Here is a 22744-nt window from a genome sequence, read left to right as displayed (position 1 = left end):
TTATCCTGTGTCTGTGGCCCATTTGGTCCGGCCCTGACCTCCCACAGTGGCCCGTGGTGGACAAAGGAATCCAACCTGGTCACTGGTCAGAGCCCAGACCAGAGAGGGAAAGGGCCTGGCCCAGGATCCCACAGCCGTCCTGTGACCTTCCTGACGAGGACATCACAGGCCTTCCCTCCCTGGGAGGGTGTAGCCTGTGGTCACTCAGCCTGGCGTGGCCAACGAGGCTGCAGAAGACCGTCCCAGTGAACTGAAGTGGGTGCGGGGAGGCAGCCAGCTGGGACTCTGGGGTCTTTCCAGGTTCCAGAAGGGGCAGGGGATGAAGTGGTGTTAAGACTTGATTATAATAGAAGGTCAAAGCTTTCAAGAAACTTCAGGAAGCATTTGAGCAGCTGGAAAATGTTTGGAATCATTTAGTTCTTGTGGGGTTGGGGAGGGATGGGCTGGAGTCTGACTCGTGGGCGGGGTCAGTTCTGCACATCCCGGGCTCAGGCAAGCTGACATCGCTAACCCCTCTCCAGACAGGGGAACTGAAAGTTCTCACTCACACAGTGTCTGGGCAGGGAGGCTGCTGGCCCATGATGACCCCTTATAGCCCATAGAAGCCACTCCACCCTCTCCCTGCCAGCGCCTTCTGAGGCCAGAGCACACAGGCTGACAGCAACCCAGCACAGGCTGGCACTGGGGGTCCCTTCCTGGGACCAGGCATCCAGCCTCCCCAGCCCCACGGAATCCAGTAGCCCTCACCTCCTTAAAGGACTAGGAGTGAATCCCAACTCCTCCAGTTCTTCCAGGGTGACTTTACCATCCACCTCAAACCTGAATCTCCTCTTAAAAGAGGAAAGTGGGCAAAGGGGACTCCACCTTGGCTGTGGGACTCCATTTTAGACTTATTGTAAACTTTGGACTACATGCCTGGGTGTTCTCCCAGTGGACTTTGAGCTATGTGCCCGGAATCTATAGAAGCAACATACCAACTGAAAAAAAGACCCCCTCGGATAAAAGGACTCCAGGACTGGTACCTAGACTTCCCATCACGGAAAAGAATGTACTAATCTACTCCAGAGCAAAACAAATGATCTCCACAATACCTATTGATACGTGTTAGCCTCATTAGCTGTCTGGACTAATATATGAATCATGGTTTACCCCCTTTACATTATCCAGGCTAGTTTCCAGGAATTCGGCGAGGTGGGTTTGAGCACGTACACTTATGGTATATAAGATTGTCACAAAAACTGGCCGGGTCCTTGGCTAAGAGGAGACTGCCTTGGGCCCCCGGTGTAATAAACTGCACTCTACTATTTGCATTGTCCTTCTGAGTGAGTTTGCTTCCCGGAGAGCATGGCTACAACATTTTTGGTGCATTGGCCAGGAAGCTCCTCCCTTTGAGGAGACAAGTCCCATTTGGGGCTACTCCGGGGCCTTGAGGCTTGAATCACCTAGAGAGGTGAGGGTGCCTCGCCCCTCTGGAAGAATTCTGCCTTTCAACGCCCGGACCTCTCCTGTTAGCAAGTAGTGGATGGTAGCGAGGAAACTGAGCGCTCAGGTAAGGAGGGTCCCACCCAGTAGGGTGGAAGAGGGGGCCTGCCCAGCCCCCTGAGATTAGAGAAGCACACGGACCTATGGTGGCTGATGTATGAGAGTGACTGCGATTGTCGGGTACAAGTTGACGGGTGTGACGGGGCTTTAAGGAAGACTCTATTGTGATTGTCATTTAGGAGGTGGTGTCTTGGGGAAAATTATTACCAGGCAATCGCAAGAGGGTTACTGGAGGAAGAAACTCGGTCTCTGTGTGCATATATTCTGCCCTCCCCCAGGAGGTGTCCCATCTGCTGTGAAGGCTTCAATCCCCTCAAGCTTCTTAAGGCAGAGAAAGGGAAATAGATAAGTGCGTACGAATTGGCTTTTCCGGAGATCGCCTGGGACGCAGGTTATTTAACTCACCTGGGCTTTTGTCGATACCCAGTCAAGCTCACCAAGGCAGAGAAGGCATTTAAAGTTTCAGGAGAAGTGGTCCTAGACAAAGTGATATTCTGGTTCAAGCACATAAAACAACAGGAGAAAGCATGCTGGACTCCCCTCTCCCTCTGGGACTTGGCTGGCAAAGCCCTTTTCAATCCTATCAGGGAAGAAGCTGAGTGGCAATTTAAGTGCTTCATCGAGTGGAAATATCAGAAGTATCTGGGGTACCAGAAACTCCGCCAACAGAAGGAACACTCCCAGAAAGGTAGGCAAAATGGGAGGAAACGGATCTAAGGCAACCATACTGAACAATATGATCAAAAGTTTCAAAAAGGGGTTCAGAGGAGACTATGAGGTAAAAATGACACCTGGCCGGCTATGCACCCTCTTCAAGGTCGAATAGTCTGCTATGGGAGTTGGCTGGCCACCAGAGGGCACAATGGACTTGAAAATAATAAAAGCAGTCTAGGTGATAGTCACGGGGAAGCCTGGACACCTGACTGGTTCCCTTATGTGCTCCTGGCTAGAGCTGGCCCAAGACTCCCCTACCATGGGCACAATTTTATATTCAAAATGGAGAGGGGAAAAGGCACAGAAACTGATGATAAAAAAGAGATTCTACACGATCCAAATGAGGAACTTCCTCCCCCACTGTACTGGACGATGAACCCGCCCTCAGATGTGTCGGCCAGGCTGGGGGCCTTAACAGCCACCAGACGGAGGCCACAGGACATTACAGCATCACCGCTGTCCCCAGCCCTTCCTTCAGCCCCCCCCCCACCAGGGGCCGTAGAGCCATCACCCCAGAAGGATCTGACCCCAGAGGGAGGAACCACTGGATACTGCCCTCCGGATTCAGCTCGTACCATAGAGGCACAACCTAAGCTCTACCCGCCACCAACACCCCTCCACCCCCCGACATGAGTACCGATGAGAAAGGGGAGGGGAACATTGGAATCAAACAGAGACTGTGCTCTGCCAAGGAGTTAGAAGAAAAGACACCATTTCAGATGCTCCTTAGGGAAGTCCAGCAGGCCCACATACAGAGGAAAGACGGTAATTATCACCAGGCTCCCGTGGCCTACTACTATCAACTATTTTTGTCTACTGATATATTGAACTGGCAAAAATATACGCCACCATATTCAGAGGAGCCACAGGATATGATTAGATTGATGGAAACTATTTTTTGTACCCGCCGACCGACATGGGAAGATATTATCCAATTATTAACTTCCCTCTTCAGTACCGAAGAGCAGTATAGAATTCTTACTGAAGCAAAGAAATGGCTGCTAGAAATGGTTCCAGAAGGAACTGTAAACCCACAAAGGTGGGTGAAACAAACCCTCCCCGATGACAGAACTAATTGGGACTATAATACAGACGAGGGAAGAAACCAATTAGACAGATAGCGTACAGCCATTCTACAGGGACTAAAAAGAGGAGCCCGCAAGCCTACGGATATGGCAAAACCTGCCGGAGTAGTGCAATGAGGGGCCGAGCCCACTTCTGAATTTTATGAAAGACTGTGTGAGGCTTATAGACTCTATACGCTGATCGACCCCGAAGCCAGGGGCTCTCATATCATTATAAACTCAACATTTGTGTCACAGGCTTATCCTGATATTAAAAGAAATCTCCAGAAGCTGGATGGAGTATTATCAATGTCCAGCTCCCAACTAATTGAAATTGCAAACAAAGTATTCAGAAACAGAGATGTGGAAGCCAAGAAAGAAACAAAAAAGACGGAGGGAGGACACTAAGAGAGGAGACCAGAGATTTGCAATGCTAGCCGTGGCCTTGGGAAGGCCTGCCAGACTGCCCACGAAAGCCCCTCCCTCCTGGAGACGAGACCAGTCCCTCAGGAGACCTCCACGAAAGCCTAGGTCCACGTTACAGCCCAATCAGTGTGCCTGGTGCCGAGGGTTTGGCCACTGGAAAAACAAATGTCCTAAAACCACTAAAAGCCAGGGATCAGCCTTGATGGACTACAGACTGAAAAGGGATGCCAGGGCTCAGAGGCACAGGTCCACAAGAGCCCATGATAACATTAAAAGTAGGGGACCAACTTACTGACCTCATGGTGGATACCGGAGCAGGATTGTCAGTAGTAACTGAACCCATGGCACCTCTCTCGAAAAAGGCCACTGCCATAACTGGGATATCTGGAAAGGAAATGATTAAACAATTCTGTAAGCCCTAAAAGTGCCAGATGGCAGGGGGCACCAAGTGACTCATGAGTTCTTATATATCCCTGAATGCCCCGTACCTCTACTGGGAAGAGATCTACTCTCTCAACTGGGGTCACAAGTGACCTTTTCCCCCCACAAACGCCCCACTTTGCACATGGGCCCAGCTACTTACTTACTCTCCCTCTCAGTTACCCCACAAGATGAATGGAGGTTACATGAATATACTGAGAAAAGACTAGAGGGGATGAATGGCCGGGAGGAAACACTGGCTCAACAACTGCCCGAGGTCTGAGCAGAAGGAAACCCCCCTGGGCTCGCCAAACACCACGCTCCAATAATAATAGAACTTGAGCCCAGTGCCACCCAGTTAGAAAATGCCAGTATCCATTGCCCCTGGAGGCTCCTCTCGGCATACTGCCACATATAAATAGACTGAAACTAGCCGGTATCCTGATTGAATGCCAATCAGAATGAAATACACCAATCCTGCCAGTTAAAAAGGAAGGGGGACAGGACTATAGGCCAATACAAGATTTAAGGCTGGTCAGCCAAGCTGCCATGACCCTGCAACCCACAGTCCCAAACCTATGTACCTTACTCAGCTTCCTCCCTCCAAGTGCAAAAGTTCTATACTTGTCTGGACTTAAGAGATGCCTTTTTCTGAACACACCTAGCCCAGGTATCACCACCAATTTTTGCTTTCGAGTGGGAAGACCCAACAGGGGGCGCCAAACAACAACTAACCTGGACCCACCTCCCCTGAGGGTTTAAAAATTCTCCAACCATTTTTGAAGAAGCCCTGGCTTCCGACTTAGGCGCGTTTCAGCCAGAAAAGTTTCTCGTTGTTGGCTGCTGCAATATGTGGACAATCCGCTCCTGGCCGCTGAGAACAAGGATGATTGGTGGGAAGGAACCAAGGCCTCGCTGGGACTGCTGATGGAGGCTGGTTTCCCGGTCTCGAAAAAGAAGGCTCGGATCTGCAAGGAGGAGGTGAGGTATCTGGGATTTGTTCTAAAGAGGGGCACAAGGCTGTTGGGCCAGTCCAGCGCCATGCCTCTATCTGTGATGGACGGGCTCCCATGGCGGGTATCACCTCTACAGAGCGGTAATATGACTATGAGATTTTTTTGCATCAAGCAAGACAACAAAAATCAAGGATAGAATGGCATTAGACATACTCACCGCCTCACAGGGAGGAACCTGTGCCATACTTAAGGCTGAACGTTGTGTATACATTCCTGACTTATCTGGCACTGTAACGACTGCTTTGGGTGACATGAGGGACCAAGTAAAAGCAACGTCAGATGAAAATATTCCCTTCTGGACCTCGGTCCTATCTTGGGTAAAGGATGATTGGTGTAAAACTGTGCTCACTGTTACTATAGTCATTTTAATAGTTCTGTTACCTGGACCTTGCATTTTATAACATGTTGTTAACTTTGTAACCTAGAGACTAACCTCACTTTCCCAGATCGGTGTTAGGAGGCCTAGGGTACAATATATTCCTATGAATGATGCTCCCACTGAGAGTTAGGAGCATCAAGAGAGAGGAATGAAAGGCAAGTGGGCAAAGCAGACTCAATCTTGGCTGCGGGACCCCATTTTAGACTTCTTGTAAACTTTGGACTACGTGCCTGAGTGTTCTCCCAGTGGACTTTGAGCTATGTGCCCGGAATCTATAGAAACAACATTCCAACTGAAAAACAGACCCCCCGGATAAAGGGACTCCAGAACTTGTACCTGGACTTTCTGTCGCCAAAAAGAATATACTAATCTACCCCAGAGGAAAACAAATTGTTATCTGCACAAAACCTATTGATATATGTTAGCCTAATTAGCTGTCTGGACTGATATATGAATCACGATTTAGCCCCTTGACATTATCCAGGCTAGTTTCCAGGAATTCGGGGAGGAGGGTTTGAGCACGTACACTTAGGGTATATAAGGTCGTCACAAAAACTGGCCGGGTCCTTGGCTAAGAGAAGACTCTGCCTTGGGCCCGCCAGTGTAATAAACTGTACTCCACTATTTGCGCTGTCCTTCTGAGTGAGTTTGCTTCCCGGAGAGTGGAGAGTGTGGCTACAACACTCTCAATTCAGGATGCCCATCTGTGAAACAGCTGGGGTTCGTGAACAGGGCTGCGAGGGAGGGAGGGACAGGAGTGTTCACTGTGGCCCAGCACAGAAGTGAAGTCCAACATGGGGCCACTGTTTGCCAGCTAACCCTGCTTGTTCTCAGTACACACAGTAGCCTGTTGCTTCACCGAATGACAGTGTTAAGTGTAACTCTTTTCCTGGTTTTGTGGACCAAGAAACTGGATGTTCAGAGAGGCTAGGTCATTGGCTCAGGGTCACACAGCTGACAACTGGCAGAGCCTGGATTCAGGCCTGAGCAGTTTGGTTCCAGAGTCCACAGTCCTAAGCAGGCAACACCCATGCTTCAAGCCCCACTGAAGGAACAATACACAGTTGGGAGAAATGCTGGATTTTCAGGTCTCAACTGGGGAAGGGGGCTCAAGAGAGGCACTCTCCTGTGCCCAAGGTAAGAGCCCAAGAGGGAGCTCATGTTAAGTCCAGATTGCACTCTCAAAGCCTGGGCTTTTAGCAGATACCTTACACTGTCCCCAGAACTCCTATCCCATTTCTATCTGAGCCAGCCAGCTCCCTTCCCCCTCCCTACCCAGAGTCCCAAACCCCTCCTTCCTCTAACCAGGGATTTCAGGCCCCCAGTCCTTTCCCCAAATTCTATTCATCCATCCGCTGGAAAAGAGAGGGGCAGGGGATGGGTACTGTGGGCAGTGGCCTGTTCCAGCCTCTTCCATGCCCACTGTCCCAGCCCTCACCAGCTCACCCACCCACCAGGATGGAGGAGGCCGCCTGAGTTACTGGGTGAGAAGTCATCTTTTCACGGGGGCTGGGAGTGGGGGCTGCCAGGCCTCCAAGCCTCACCCCCTCCCCTCCTTGCTGTGTGTGAAGGAGGAGGACAGCCCACCTCGTGACCTGAGGGGGCTGGCCCAGCTTGCCCCAGCTCAGGAGGAGTGGGCGGGCCAGGGGGGAGCCCTATAATTGGACGAATCTGGGATCCGCGAGTCCCTGCTCAATCCCGGAGGCGAAGGACGCGGTTTCCGGAGGCGAAGAGCGCGGTGAGAAGCAGAGCTGGGGGCCACGGAGACCAGCTCAGGGCTTCTGTGGGGGACGGGCTGCGGGAGAGGTGGACGAGGTGACGGTCCGACGCCGCTCGGACCAGGACAAAAGCTTGAGCAGAGGAGGAGACCAGAGGCAGGGGACTGGACCTAGAGGGGTGGGGAGCAGGCGCATCCCGTTTGGACTGGAAGGTGGGTTCAGGGGAGCAGCTGGACCTGCAGGAAAAACCAGACGAGAGATAGCAAAAACCCACTAACTGTTACTGCTGTTTACTGAGCACCTACTGGATGCCCACAATCGTCCTAAGATTTCCTGTAAGGGGAGGGTCAGGGGCGGCAGCACGGTAGCTAAAGCGTGGGTTGAAGGACTTCTAAATGAGGATTAAATTAGCGAATATGCGGAAGACAGCGTTTAGATGTGAAGTTGGAGCTGAGAATGGGAAGATACAGAGAGGAATGCGAGGTCGGAACTTCAGAAAGTCCAGCCGGGGCTCTCGGGGAACTCCGGGATGGAGGGGAGGGCGGGTGAGTGAATCTGAACCCTGGCAGAGGGATGGGATTTAGGCGGCGGCAGACCTGGGGACGGGGAGACAAGAGAAGACAATGAGGGAATGAAATAGACCATGTAGGGGCCGCTGGGTAAATAGTTGGAATTGGATTAGGATGTTGCTGGGAGCGAGGCTTTGAAGGCTAAGACCGGGTTGGGAGGGGCTCTGAGGGGGAGGGAGTCCCCCCACCCCCCGGGGTTGAGTGACAATTTCTCCCTCCTTTAGGTTGGCCAATCGCAAGCCAGAAGATGAAGGTCCTGTGGGTTGCCCTGGTGGTCGCGCTTCTGGCAGGTATGGGGGCGGGGCTTGCCCAGGTTCTTTGCCCCACCCCCTCCCATCCTCAGCCTGCCCTCCTCCCGTCCGTGGTCCGTGGGTCCTCTCATCTGCTGGTCTGTCTCCCCAGGTCTGAGGTCTCTCTGACATTCCTTGGTTCTGAGCTGCAGTTTTACTTTCTCAGAGCCTCAGTTTCCCCATCCTTAAAATGAGAGTTTCTAGCGCACTGCTGTCAGGCAGGTAGTGAGGAGCAGCTAAGTGTCAGCGGTGATTATTCATTCTCTATCTGGGGCTGTTTTATTCTCTACCGCCCCAGTATGGCAGTACGTGAACCACACATAATCCATGCTTATCAAGTGATTAAACCGGCTGGGCGTCTCTCCACCCCCTCTCCATCCCCCAGTGCGCTAAAGAAGCCCACCAGCCTCTGTGGAGCACCTCCTCCGTACCAGGTACTGTGTGCCTGGAGCGGGCAGAGGACCCTGACCGCAGTGAACTCTCTGTGTGCAGGATGCCAGGCAGATATGGAGGGAGAGCTGGGGCCCGAGGAGCCCCTGCCTTCGGAGCAGCCCCGGGGGCAGGACAGTCAGCCTTGGGAGCAGGTGCTGGGCCGCCTCTGGGATTACCTGCGCTGGGTGCAGACCCTTTCTGACCAGGTGCAGGAGGAGCTGCTCAACACCCAGGTCATTCAGGAACTGACGTGAGTGCCTCCACCCTGGCCCCTCATCCCTCCAGTGGGCAGTGTGTTCGGGACCCCAGTTTCCTCTGATCTGGGATTCTTTCCGTCTCCATCACCAACACTTGGCGGGGGGTCTGGTCTCTGCTCATTTTTTGCTTTCTTTTCTCCTTGGGCTCCTGGCTTTCCCTCTCTCTGATCCTGTTCTTCGGCGTTTCCTGTCTGGCACCTTCCTCTTCATCTCTCCCTCTATCACCCTAGCTCAGGATCCCTACCTCTTCTCTCCATTCCTGCCCTCTTGGCCCCCAGGGCGCTGATGGAGGAGACCATGAAGGAGGTGAAGGCCTACAGGGAGGAGCTGGAGGGACAGCTAGCCCCCATGGCCCAGGAGACACAGGCCCGCGTGTCCAAGGAGCTGCAGGCAGCCCAGGCCCGGCTGGGCTCCGACATGGAGGACTTGCGGAACCGCCTGGCACAGTACCGAAGTGAGGTGCAGGCCATGCTGGGCCAGTCCACCGAGGAGCTGCGGGCCCGCATGGCCTCCCACCTACGCAAGCTGCGCAAGCGCCTGCTCCGCGACGCCGACGACCTGAAGAAGCGCCTGGCCGTCTACCAAGCTGGGGCCAGCGAGGGCGCCGAGCGCAGTGTGAGCGCCATCCGCGAGCGCCTCAGGCCCCTGGTAGAGCAGGGCCAATCGCGGGCCGCCACCCTGAGTACCCTGGCCGGCCAGCCGCTGCTGGACCGCGCCGAGGCCTGGCGCCAGAAGCTGCACGGGCGCCTGGAGGAGGTGGGTGTCCGGGCCCAGGACCGCCTGGACAAGATGCGCCAGCAGCTAGAGGAGGTGCGCGCCAAGGTCGAGGAGCAGGGCAGCCAGATGCGCCTGCAGGCCGAGGCCTTCCAGGCCCGCCTCAGGAGCTGGTTTGAGCCCCTGGTGGAAGACATGCAACGCCAGTGGGCCGGGTTGGTCGAGAAGGTGCAGTTGGCTCTGCACCTCAGCCCCACCTCTCCGCCCAGCGAGAATCATTGAGCACCCGGGCATCGCCCTGGGGGCCCCCCCTACTCCCACCCTGAGCCTCCGGTGCCCCCAGCCTGCACGAGGCCCTGCCGCTGCCCCAGCTGTCCTCCTGATGGGCCCTAGCTTAATAAAGATTTATCAAGCTTCATGGAAGCTGCTGGGCGTCCGTGTGTGATTTGTCACAGCTCAGGCCTCAGTTTCCCATTTTTTTTCCCCTTGCTGACTACACAGCATGCTGTCCTGCCCCCTGAGCCTGTGTATGCCTGTTTTCTTTGTGTCTCTTTCCATCTGTCCCCTTTCAGAGTTGCCCGGTGACTCAGTGGTAAAGAAGCCGTCTGCAGTGCAGGAGACTCAAGAGACATGGGTTTGATCCCTGGGTGGGGAAGATCCCCTGGAGAAGGCAATGGGAACCCACTGCAGTATTCTTACCTGGAGAACCCCATAGACAGAGGAGCCTGGTGCGGGCTATGGCCCATAGGAAGTGACAGCACTCACGCAAGTCCCCTTTTAAGTCTTTCCCTTTTTCCTCCATCTCTACTCACAACTGCTCACTCTCTTCCTTAATTCTCACCGATTTGTTGCTGAGACAAAGTTCTGGAACAAATCCACCAGTGGGTTAAACTCTTCGGTTGCCCCTGACTACTCTGGGCAAAAAGCAACCTCGCTGAGCCTCATTCAGCCTGGCTTCACAATATCTGCCTCATGACTCAAAAGACTTCAGACCGCTACTGTGAATACTGAGCCATTTTCTGGACTTGCCTGGTGGTCCAGAAGTAAAGAATCCGCCTCCCAGTGTAGGGGATACCAGTTCCATCCCTGGTTGGGCAGCTAAGATCCCACATGGGCTACTGAGCCTGCATGCTCCGGAGCCCTTCTGCCAGAACAAAGACCCAGTGTAGCTAAAAATGAAATTTTTTTTTTAATCTAGCCATCTTAAGTTCTTTTTTTTTCCCCACTCTTATTCTCCCTCCTGCCTGATCTGATTCTGCCTCCTTCCTGCCTCTGTTTTTCTGTCTTCCACTTTACCTCCATCTTTTCACTCTGGTTTCTCTTGCCCGTGTGTGTGTGTGTGTGTGTGTGGGTGTGGGTGTGGGTGTGGGTGTGTGGGTGTGGGTGGGTGTGGGTGTGGGTGTGTGTGTGCACGTACGCACTTGTGCTCAGTCATGTCCAACTCTGTGACTCCATGGCCTATAGCCCGCCAGACTCCTCTGTCCATGGAATTTTCCAGGCAAGAATATTGAAGTGGGTTGTCATTTCCTCTTCCAGGGGATCTTCCCTACTTAGGAATCAAACCTGCGACTCTTGCTTTTCCCTCATGGACAGGCGGATTCTGAACCACTGCACCACCTGGGAAGCCCTCTCTTGCTCCTGGAGTGGCTTATTTCTTTCTTCCCTTCATCTGGGTTTGCCCTCGCCACCATTTTGTTGCACATAGACCTTTCACCACTTCCTCTTGTTCCTTCTCTGCCTTTCACCGCTTCCTCTTGTTCCTTCTCTCCTCCAAGCGGCTGGTTGGCTTCTTGTCTACCCTGACAAGCCTAGTGGGTGCTGGGTGCAGACTGCAGAGAGAGGCACATTGAGGGTATGCAACAGGCCCCTGCTGTTTAGGGCTGGAGGAGCCGGTTGGAAATTACACTCAGAGAAGCTTGGCTGGAGCCTGGAGGTGCCAACGCTGTCCTCTCCCACGCCCTTAGTTCTCCGAGGAGGGGAGTAGGGTTCCCCAACACAGGGGACAGGCCAGGACTTGTATCTCCCAGGCTGACCTCTGCGTGCTTTGGCTCCAACACACTGCACTCCACTCCGAGTTTTCCCTGGAGTTGCCTTGTTTGTCCTGATGGAATCAAGCCCCTCCCCGCCACCAGATGCTTCACCCTTGGGACTGAGTGGGGGGGTGGGGTGGGGGGAGTTTTCTGGGGACTCAGAGGCAGGGGGCCTAGTCCCACCCATGTTTCCTGTTAACTCTGCTGACTCACTGTGTGTCCAGGGGCTGGGGCCAAGCCCCCTGAGCCTGTTTCCCCAGATGTCAATGAGGGCAGGGGCATCAGCCATATTGTCCACTTGAAGACCTGAATCTTGAATTCTCCCTAATGAAGGCAGCTAAGCACAGAGGGTGTCCTGCCTCACCGCAGCATTCCCCTCAAGGAGGCTGACGGGGGTGCTGTGGGGGTGGAGGCTGACCCCAGCAGGAATCCAGAGAGACAGCCTGAAGTCCCGGAAGGGGAGGAAAAGGATGAGGGACAAAGAAGGGAGGACCCCTTAGCCTCTCACTGAGCCACTGAATGTTCTTGGCTGCGCCTCAGTTGCGCCATGTGTAAACAGAAACTCGGATAGCCGAGGTGAGGATGAGGCAGGCCGACTGCAGTGGTCGTTTGGTGTTCACGGGATGGGGTGGGGAGCAGGGGCATTTGGGTGGACGTGTGGGGAGCACTGGGGGCTCAGAGAGGAAGCAGATGGGCCCCCCGCCCGACAGGGATTGGCAGCACAGAGCTGGCCGGAGGGCTGTTGCAATCCTGCCACAGCAATGTCTGTGCCTCGCTTTCACAACTACCCCACTTTGCCCCAAGGCTGACACGTGGGTGTTGGGGCACGAGGCCAGCCAACCTGGAGTCTGGGGCCAGGGCCACCCTCTTCCAGCTGCCAGGGTTCACTAGCAGTCAAAGACAGCTGGGTGGAAGAGGGGGGACGCCTTGGCCGGGAGCCCCAGGGGGATTGATGTAGTGGAAGGGAAGGGGGTGGTGCTTGTCTTCTGAGTAGCCAAGAGGGTGCATAAGGGCAGATGGAGTGTTTACTGGGGCCCTGGAGGCTTGGACAGCGGGGGAACAGACAGAAGGGAGTTCCTGGTGGATCTCTTGGAGCGGCACACGTCGGGAGTCTTGCAGCTGAGGTTTTGTACCTTTGACAGGTTGAAAAGACCTCTCTCTAGAGAATTCCCTGGTGGGCCAGCAGTTAGGACTCGGCGCTTTCACTGCCATGGCCCTGGGTTCAACCCTGGTTGGGAACTAAGATCCTGCAATGCGTGGCAAAAAAATAAAGACTTCTCTCCAAAAAACATTGGGAGCCATGAAATTAAAATCCCAGAGGAGCATCTAGGGAAGTTTGGGGGAGTCTCCCAGTTGCAGAAAGATGGAGGAATAGGAAGGCTAGTCTGAAAGTGACATTGGATGGGATAAAGGTGCAGGTGTGTGGCGGCAGACTGTAGGAACCCAGACTCTGGGAGAAAGAGTCATTTTAGCTGAAGAGGCTGGCTAAGAAGGGAGAGGGGATGGTAGAGATGGCCTGGGGACACAGTGTGAATTGACTTAGTGAGTTGGGTTTGTCTGTTTTTTTAAATAATTATTTATTTATTTGGTTGTGCCAGGTCTTTTGGTTGCATCATGTGGGATCTAGTTCCCTGACCAGGCATTGAACCCAGGCCCCCTGCACTAGGAGCGTGGAGTCTTAGCCAGTGGACCACCAGGAAAGTCCTAAGTTAGTGAGTTATTGAGTGTTACTGAGAGAACCCACTCCCCGCCCCGCCCACCCAAGGCTGGAAGGAGAGACCCCTGAGGGAAGATGACCAGAGAGAGAGGGGGAAGGCTGTCCTCTGGGTTGGGAAGGGACTATAGCAGCTTGAGGTCCCCACCAGTCAGAGAAATTTAGAGGCGCAGGTGCTGAACAACAAAATGCTTTGGGCCTGAGACTTCACGCTTGTGCCCTACTTGATCCCACCACCACCAAGGAGGGGTGGAAGTGGAGGAGGTGGGTGGGCACAGACTAACCTGACCCCCACCCCCTTCCCCTCCACACCCCCGGCATCAATAAGGCCCCGTGCTGTCCTCAGTGCCCACAAAGGAACCTTCAGAGTGCCCCTCCGGACCCACCCCACCACAGAACTCGTTCTGTCCCTCTTGGTCCTGTTGGTGGCTCTCTTCATGGTTTGGGGCAGTAAAAGTGGAATGGGACACTGAGAATTTGAGATTTGGAAGCCTGAAGCTAGCTCGGGCCTGGGGCACAGGCTTAGAGGACCCTTGAGAGCCCTGGGGCCCATTCTGTGCCCTGGATCTCATATCCTCCACCAAGTGTCCCCGCATCTCCACCCTGCGGGTCTCAGGGCTCTCTAAAGGCTGGTCCAGTGGATGGCAATCTGCCCAGGGGAGCACTAGCAACCGATGACGTAATCACTCTCGCTCCTTCGGGATTGGGTAATTTGCTTTTACCACGCCTAGAAAGGGCGGGGAACCAGTCTAGTGCTGAGAGTAAGGCGATTACCAGCATCGTGAACCCGATCTGGTTGCTCTGGTACCCTCCGCTGCATTCTAATGCCATGACACCCAGAACCACATTCAAGGATCTCCTTTCCCATCCCGGGAATCTCATCCTAAAGGGCTCCCATTATGGAAATGTTTGCACCCTTGCTCCTCTTCTGGGCACTGCCAGCCCCAGCCCAGGTGGCCCCAGGTCCTATCAAATTCCTTCCCATCATCAGAGGAGTACCGTGGTTTGGTCAAGTCATGAAGACAACACAGCGAGTCGTTGGGACCGTCGAACACAGAGAAGTTCCTCTGAAGGCCACGTAAGGATCCTTCCCAGGGCAAGGGAGGACTGGGGTGTACAGATTCAGAGACTGGGAGGTGGCAAAGTCCCTGTGGTCACACGGTTGGTTCTCAGATCTCAAGGTGCTCAGACTTGGGAGACTGGTTCCCTGATGCCTATCCAGCCATACTGTAGAGATGGTCCTGGAGGATGGTGAAAAAACCCAAGCCCAAGGGGCAGGCGGACATAGGTCCACAGGCTGGCAAAGACTCACTACGCCCTGTGTAATCATGAGCTTCATTTTTCATGGGTTGACTCATCACCATGCAGGTGGTAGATCTTATTACATTTTGAACGGATAACGAAGAGGGATTTGAAAGAGGGCATGGGCTAGAAACCAGAAAAGACTGACACAATCCCCAGTCTCCACGTCTCAGCTTTGATGTCCCTTCCTCCAGGAAGCCCTCCTTGAAGCCCTCCAGGAAGCCTTCCCAGGTTGGGTCAAGCACCTCCATCCCAGCCCTGTCCACTCTGGGTCATCACTGTCTGGGGATGGGTCTGTCCCACGCCCCACTGAACTCTGAGACTCGGGGGCAGGGACAGGGCTTCATCACCACTGTGGACCCAGGCATAGCCTGGCACAGGACTAGGTGTGGTACAAAGATTTAATATTTGGTGAAACAAATACAGTAAATCAGGAAAAAAAAATTAAAGTAATATATCATTTTTACAAAACCCCCCTGAGGCAGATGCTGTCACTGCTCCTATTACACAAGAGAAAGAAACTGAGGCCCAGAAGGCTAAAGTCACTTGCTAGACATCACAAAGCCCAAAGTGCATAGAGATGGGATTTGAACCCAGGTGGGGCTTCTAGGGGCTATGTTCTACTCTGACTTCCTCCCCCAAGTCACCTTGCCTATCATATCAGTTGCAATTAAGCACACACACCCGACCCCAGCCTCACTGGCATCACATCCAGCATGTTAAAATGTGCACATGTCCTTATTTTTTTTTTAATGTATTTATTTTTGGTTGTGCTGCATCTTCATTGCGGCGAGCGGGCTTTCTCTAGTTGAAGCAAGCAGGGGCTACTCTTTCTTGCGGTGTGTGGGCTTCTCATTGCAAGGCTTCCCCTGCTGCGGAGCATGGGCTTTGGGTGCACGGGCTTCAGTAGTTGTAGTGCATGGGCTTAGCTGCTCCAAGACACGTGGAATCTTGCCAGACCAGGGATCGAACCCATGTCCCCTTCATTGGCAGGCAGATTCTTAACTACTGTACCAACAAAGAAGTCCCCCATATCCTTTATTAGATTGAATTCCTATGAAGAGTTGCACTGGTCTTCCCTAGTTGGTATATGGGTATATCCTGTAGCGACTTCATAAAAAAATTACTTTTAACTTGGTTTATTTATTTAGCATTTTGGAATCAATCAAATGATTTCACAAGCACTTTCCTAAGTCTCCAGAAATCTCTCACATTAAAGGCTCAGAAGACACACAGGGGGACTTCCCTAGTGGCCCAGTGGCTGGGACTCTGCACTCCCAATATAGAAGACCCGGGTTCAGTCTCTGGTCAGGGAACTAGATCCCACAACTAAGATGTTGCAACTAGGACCTGGTGCAGCCTAATAAATACATAAATATTTTTTGAAGATGAGTACACAACTGAATCCCTTTGCTGCATACTTGAAACTAACATATTGTAAACAACCATACTTCTATAAAAAAAAAAACCTTTTTTTATACTGAGTAGGAAAAAGGATGAATGAAGCCACTTTGAAAAACAGTTTATCAATTCCTCGAAAAGTAAATAGTTATCGTACATCAACTACGCTTCAATTAAACAAAAAATCGCCTTGGAAATTTTTTTTTTTTGGTCCGAGGTTTAATGAAAATATTTCAGCACAGCAGAAAACTTCAAACAGCTCTAAATTCATCCCAACTGTAGGCTGCTGAGTGACCTGCAGTTTGGACAGACTGTCAAATTCCAAGAGCTTCAGGGTTTTCTTAGCGTCAGGATCTACTTCAGCGATTTCCTAGTCCAGGGCTGAGACCTCAGGCACTTAACTCTCTCTCCGCTCTCCTGCCTTCTCCTGCGGCTGGATTGAGACACCTCTCACCGGGCCTCTCTGAATCCACTTCATCAGATGTGCAACACAACCTTTGATCTTGTTGCTGAGCTTCCTGCCAGAATCAGGGCTATCTCCTGGCCCACACGCTTGTTGGTGTGGAAGTTGCTGCCCAGGCTGGTGTAGACTTCTTGGTGATGACCAGGGTCTACCTTCTTCACGGTTTTGGTGAGATCTCAGCCCACATTGGTGGGTCCTTGGTAAAAGTGAGAGGTTTTTTGTTTTTTTTTTTTTTTTTAAAAAAAAACAAAACCCTGTTCTACATTATATGTGGGGGCCTTCTTGGCGGCTCAGTAGTAAAGACTCTGCCTGCAATGCAAGAGATCCAGGTTCGATCCCTGGTTGAGAAGAGCCCCTGGAGAAAGAAATGGCAACCTACTCTCACGTGGGAAGTCCCCTGGACTGAGGAGCCGGTGGGCTACCGGCCACAGGGTTGCAGAGAGTCTGACACACAAGCTCACATGCACACATTGCACACACATTATATGAAAGTTATTATGAGAACAAATCCTAAGAGTTCTCCTCACCAGAAATTTTTCTTTGCATTTCTTTAATTTTGTATCTATATGAAATGTGGGTGTTTAGTAATCTTTACGGAGAAGGCAATGGCACCCCACTCCAGTACTCTTGGCTGGAAAATCCCATGGACGGAGGAGCCTGGTAGGCTGCAGTCCATGGGGTCGCTAAGAGTCGGACACGACTGAGCGACTTCACTTTCACTGTGCACTTTCATGCATTGGAGAAGGCAATGGCAACCCACTCCAGTGTTCTTGCCTGGAGAATCCCAGGGACGGGGGAGCCTGGTGGGCTGCCGTCTATGGGGTCGCACAGAGTCGGACACGACTGAAGTGACTTAGCAGCAGCAGTAATCTTTACATGATGTATGTAAGTCAGATCATTATGCCATACAACTTAGACAGTGCTGTATGTCCAGTTTACCTCAATAAAATCGGAAGAGGAAAAAGAAAAGTTAAACAAGGTTACCACGTGGCTCAGCAATTGCATTCCTAGGTCTCTACTCAAAAGAACTACAAACAGGTTCACACAAAACTTGTACACACCTCTTAATAGTACTTTTATTCATAATAGTCTAAAAAGTGGAAAACAGCCAAAAAATACCTGTTAACTGATGAATGAGTAAATAAATCCATATAGTGTATGTATATCCATACACAGTGGAATATCATTCAGCTGTGAAATGGATGAAGCACTGGGAATTCCCTGGTGGTCCAGAGGTTAGGACACCAAGCCCTCACTGCCGAGGGCCGGGGTTTGATCCTTGGTCAGGGAGCTAAAATTCCACACGCCTCAAAAAAAAAAAAAAAAATCCAGGAGAAAAAAAAAAAAGGAACAAGGTACTGACAGGTTGCAACAGGGAAGAACCGTGAAAGGAGCCCCCACGTGAGACCTCATGTTATGCTTCCATTCATATGAAATGTGCAGAAATGGGAAACCTGCAGAGACGCAGGATGAGATGGTTGGAGGCATCACCAACTCAAAGGACATGAGTTTGAACAAACTCTGGGAGATGGTGAGGGACAGGGAAGCCTGGTGTGCTGCAGTCCATGGGGTCACAAAAAGTCGGACACGACTGAGCAACTGAACAACAACAAAGAGAAAGCTGGTCAGTGGTTGCCCTGCCCTGGGGAGAAGGGGATAGGAGTGAGGGCTAAAGGGTGTGGGGTTTCCTTTTGGGTGATGAAATGTTCTCTAATGAGATAATGGTGATTGTTGCAAACTTTTCGAATATACCAAAACTCATTGAATTGCACACTTTATTTATTTATTTTTGGCATCACCACACTGCATACAGGGATCAAACCTGGGTCCCCTGCAGGGAAGCGCAGAGTCTTCACCACTGGACCACCAGGGAAGTCTGAATTATACACTCTAAAAGGGTGACTGTTATGGTATGTGAATATTTACTGTCTAAGTTTTTTGTTCTGTGTTTTCTTTTTCAAATATCTCAACTTTTATGATAAAATGAACGTACAGAGATCTTCCAGACAAAGGCAGAAAGTAGAGATGGAAGGGATATACCAACCTCTCTTCCACCCCTGACTTCCCCGCCACAACCCAGAGCAGCCAGGGAGGTGAGAGGTTAGGGGTGATGGAAGGGAAGGGAGTGTAGGATTTCATGGGACTGGGAGTGGAATCTGGATTGAAGCAGAGACCTAGGAGTGGACAGAGTGGTTGGGAGTCTGGCGGTGGGACTGACGATCTTGTGGACACAGAGGTTCAGGCTCAGAGATGCTCTCTGTCCCCAGACACACATGCTGAGATCTCAGGGCTCACTGCTTCCATCCTCCATTCCCCCTTTGTGACCTCTCTGCCCCCCACCCTTCACCCACAGTTGTTTCTTTCAGCCACCCCTGAGGTCCACCCTGAACGACCTTCAGCCTGTTCCTGCCTTGGATGACAGAGATGGGCAAACATTGCAAGCAGGGAACAGCTCATGCTGACCTTGGAGCCCGGGCCGGGTCAGAGACCTTCCCCTCAGGCCCACCCACCCATGGCCCTGTTTCCATCTGTCTCTTGCCCTCTGGGATTGGGGTCGGGGAAGTGAAGGCAGAGGTCGTTTCTGGCTTGGTTAGGCAGAATGAAAGGGCTGGTTTCAAATTTACCACTTACTGGCTTGGGAGCCCAACCCCCACAGCTTCAGTTTCCTCACCTGTAAAATCAGAATGAAAAAGATGCCCACTTCGCAGGACTGCGGCTAATTCAGTGAGTTAATGCGCCCCTGGTGGGTAGCGAGCATCAGGAAATGCAAGCTTAATAATTAGCAGCAGGGTTGACAACAGGGCTTTGCAGTGTGTCTGGCGTTGTTAGGGTAAGTTAGGTAAACGATCTACTTTAGTCTCCTGCGTAGGCATATAGTCCATGACTCTGGTTCGTGGATGAAAAAACAGGCCCGGAGACATTAAGCAACATACACCAGGTCACACAGCAGGAAGGAGGTGAAGCCAGACTCAACCCAACACCCCACTGCTTCCCCTAACACAATGCAAGGTGGGTTTTTTTCTCTTTTTTTTTTAATCATGGTAAAACATGTGACATCAAGTTTACCATTTGAACTATTTTTTAGATGTACAGTTCAGTGGATTTAAGTAGATACACAATCTTGTGCAATCATGATCACTATCCATTTCCAGAATATTTTCATCATCCCAGTCAGAAACTGCAGGAGATTTTATTTCACTTATTATTGTCAGTGGCTCAGACAGTGAAGAATCTGCCTGCAGTGCAGGAGACCGGGGTGTGATCCCTGGGTCGGGAAGATCCCCTGGAGGAGGGAATGGCTACCCACTCCAGTATTCTTGCCTGGGAAAATTCCAGGGACAGAGGAGCCTGGCAGGCTACAGTCCCTGGGATCACAAAGAGTTGGACACGACTGAGCAACTAACACACGTTGTGAGTGAGGAACTCTAGGGAGCACTCATTGAGCACCTACAGTATGCCAGAGCCCGCACGGGGCCCACTGGAATGGATGGCATTCTGGAAGGCCTCCTGATCAGCTCTGTACAGTCATTCAGGTTGTGGCCACAGTTCAATTGTCAGACTGCCTGTGTGCTTAGTCACTCAGTTGTGTCCAACTCTGCGATCCCACGGATTGTGGCCCGCCAGGCTCCTCTGTCCATGGGATTCTCTAGGCAAGAACACCGGAGTGGGTTGCCATTTCCTCCTCCAGGGATTGCTGGAATCACCACATAAAAACACAGGATGCCTGGTTAGATTTGGGTTTCAGATACCCAACCAATAAATTTTAGTATACTTCCCAAATACTGCGTGGGACATATTTATACAAAAAAAAATTTCATTATTTCTCTGAAATTCAAATGTCACTGGGCCTCCTGTATTTTATCTGGCTCCCTTAGACCAAAGAATCCAGCCTGTGGTTTCTTGGCTACATAGTGCACCCTGGTTCACAACTCAAGTCCGCTGGGAGAAAAAGGCTCATTTTCTCTCTGTCTGGTGTTTGACCAAAGCCTGATGTTGACAACCTCCCACTAAGCTCTCCCTCACAGGGCCTCACTTCGCTTTCATGTGGACCCTGGGAGGCAGACACTTACTGCTATACCCATTTTACAGATGGAGACATTGAGCCCAGAGAAGGGAATATATTCACCCTGATCAAGCAGTGAAGGTGTGTCTGGCTCTATAGCCCAGTGGCCAAGGGATCTCAGAGACAAAAGAAAGAATAGGCAACTCTGATCTGTGAGCACCTTTGTTGCTTCCACACTAAGAATCTCCCTTAGGAAGTCCTTGGGGGTTCAGTGGTTAAGATTCTGAACTTCCAATGCAGAGGGTGTGGGTTGGATCCCTGGTCCAGGAACTAAGATCCCACATGCCACAGAGTGCAACCAAATAAAATAAAAATTTTAATTTTACAAACTTAAAATATCTAATTTCCCTTGTTATCATATCATTTAATTTACGTCCTAAAGTATGGATTTTGGGCACATTTTACAGAGGAGGAAACTGAGGCCCCAAAGAGGGCCTGTCACAAGAGGTGGAGCCAGGATTTGAACTCAGTTCAGCTCAGAAGGCCAAAGAAACTTCTGTCTTCCCCTGTCAGGTTAGGGTGGTGGGAGGGTAGGAAGGAGGCCAACAGGGGCGGGCATGGCCTCTGACTGTCATTGTCACCTGGGCCCCTCTCTCTCTGAAGTCCTTGCCAAGGGGCGTGGGGAGGTGGCCAGGGGAGGGCTCTGCTCAGTGCAGCCTGCCCCTCCCCCAGCCCGGAGAGCTGAGCTCAGAGGGACAGAGGGCCCCAGAAATGTCGTGCCCTGGATGCAGGCCCCAGGCCCTGGCCTCCCTCTGCTTCTGCGTTCTGGTCCTGGCCTGTGTCGTGGGTGAGGAAGAGCTGGGGGTGGGGTGTGGGGACCCCCAGCAGCCTGGGGTGTGAGTGTGCGCAACTGTGAGGCATGCAGATCTGTGCGCGTGTCTGGGAGTCTGTGTCGGGGTGGCTGTGTTTGAAAAGTGTGTACACGGGGTTGGTGCAGATGACCCTGACCATGAATTTGCACTTGTGTGTGTGTCAGCAAAACAGCATGCAGGCGAGGTAAACGTGTGTGTGAGCACGCATTTGTATGCTTGTGGGCACGTGTGTGTCTCTAGGGGGTAATTATGCAAAAGATTTGAGGGTTAGCGGGTGGGACAGTGTCTGTGTGTACTGCTGTGTGAGTATATCTGGGTTCTCCATGTGCAGTTCTTAAGTTTTATTGCTTTGGCCATGCCACGAGGCATGTGGGATCTTAGTTCCCCAACCAGGGATGGAACCCGTGCTCCCTGTATTGGAAGCGCAGAGTCTTAACCACTGGACTAAGGAAGTCCCTCTGCACATGCACTTAAAATATCACTATGTACACAGTGCCTCCGATGTGCCGGAAACTGGTTCTCTGTGTTAACCCTGAACTCTCACAGTAATCCTATAAGCTAGGTCCTGTCCCGAGCCCACTCTACAGAAGGGGAAACTGAGCCTTGAAGAGGTTAAGTCATTGGCCAAGGGCACCCCACTGGTCGCATGGGTGCCTCCATTTATGTCTGTAAACATGTACCCGTGTGATGGCTGGTCTCTGTAGGTGAGGCTTTGCCCAGGTGTGGGGGTGCCGGACTGACAGGTGTATGTGAATCCCTGGCCCACCAGCCTGACACATGGCTTTGCCAACCTCCGTCCCTGGGGACATCCCTCACTGCCCATGGAGGTTGTTCAGACTGTGTGGGTGGGGTCGCAGGAGAACAGAGGAGGCAGCAAGATCAGCTAGCAAGGGAGGCATGGAAGGGGGCAAGGGTTACAGACTGCGGGAGGGAGCTTCAGGCAGATGGAGGGCTGATGGAGGTCTCGGGCACAGGGGGTGAAAGAAGACTGATGGCTGGAGGGGAGCGAGGGGTCAGAGGAACAGAGAAGGCAGTGGGAGGACTCCAGGAGTGATAGCGACCCTGAGCATGGAGGGAAGGGGAGAGGGACAGGTTCAGGGGCCCGGTCGTCCAAGTTGTCCTCTGGTCCCACTTAGCATGCCAGCAAGAAGAGCCTGAGGGGACCCTGCGCCCCCAGCCAGCGCCAGCCAGTACTTCCCAGAACCAGGTTCCAGGCAAGGTGAAGGAGCAAGAAGAGCCAGAGAGGACCCTGAGCCCCCCGCCAGCGCCAGCCAGGAGTTCCTGGAGCCTGGTTCCAGGCAAGGTGAAAGAGTGGGTGGAGCCGCTGGTGAACAGGACCAGAGAGAAGTGGAAGTGGTTCTGGTGAGTGTGCAGAAGGGGGCTGGGGGCCTGGCTCTGAGAGCGCGGCGTGGGGGAGG

At 52.2% G+C, this 22744-nt stretch overlaps 3 protein-coding genes and 1 long non-coding RNA gene across 8 annotated transcripts in view; 3 read left to right on the top strand and 1 right to left on the bottom strand.

The window, feature by feature from the left end:
- Positions 1-69: 69 nt before the first annotated feature.
- LOC120872353 lies at positions 70-7136 on the bottom strand. The gene is made up of 4 exons (XR_005723233.1): positions 7012-7136; positions 4039-4130; positions 1948-2019; positions 70-392 (listed from the first exon to the last, which is right to left on the bottom strand). It is a non-coding gene; the product is annotated as an uncharacterized LOC120872353 (long non-coding RNA).
- APOE (apolipoprotein E) lies at positions 4953-9962 on the top strand. 5 transcript variants are annotated; one of them, XM_040252595.1, is made up of 4 exons: positions 4953-5147; positions 8073-8138; positions 8631-8820; positions 9106-9962. In XM_040252595.1, exons 2-4 carry the CDS (start codon positions 8096-8098, stop codon positions 9821-9823), a joined length of 951 nt encoding a protein of 316 aa, XP_040108529.1. In that variant the 5' UTR covers positions 4953-5147; positions 8073-8095; the 3' UTR covers positions 9824-9962. The 5 variants fall into 5 exon arrangements, 4 of the variants coding, with proteins under 4 accessions (XP_040108529.1, XP_040108527.1, XP_040108531.1 ...); XM_040252593.1 differs by lacking the exon at positions 4953-5147 and adding an exon at positions 6925-7299; XM_040252597.1 differs by lacking the exon at positions 4953-5147 and adding an exon at positions 7249-7491.
- An 11206-nt stretch (positions 9963-21168) lies between these two features.
- Positions 21169-22744, top strand: part of APOC4 (apolipoprotein C4) — a 5346-nt gene continuing 3770 nt past the window's right edge. The window contains exons 1-2 of the mRNA XM_040252622.1: positions 21169-21301; positions 22463-22688. Coding sequence (XP_040108556.1) covers positions 21226-21301; positions 22463-22688 — 302 coding nt within the window. The 5' untranslated portion in view covers positions 21169-21225. The remainder of the gene's footprint in view (positions 21302-22462; positions 22689-22744) is intronic.
- Positions 21196-22744, top strand: part of APOC2 (apolipoprotein C2) — a 5321-nt gene continuing 3772 nt past the window's right edge. The window contains exons 1-2 of the mRNA XM_040252628.1: positions 21196-21301; positions 22463-22688. The gene's annotated coding sequence lies outside the window, so the exon portion shown is untranslated. The remainder of the gene's footprint in view (positions 21302-22462; positions 22689-22744) is intronic.

This window comes from Oryx dammah, unplaced genomic scaffold (genome assembly GCF_014754425.2).
Source record: "Oryx dammah isolate SB20612 unplaced genomic scaffold, SCBI_Odam_1.1 HiC_scaffold_13, whole genome shotgun sequence".
In the NCBI taxonomy this organism is placed as follows: Eukaryota; Metazoa; Chordata; class Mammalia; order Artiodactyla; family Bovidae; genus Oryx; species Oryx dammah.
The sequence above is the reverse complement of the archived record's forward strand: the minus strand, read 5'-3'. Positions and strand labels throughout refer to the sequence as shown.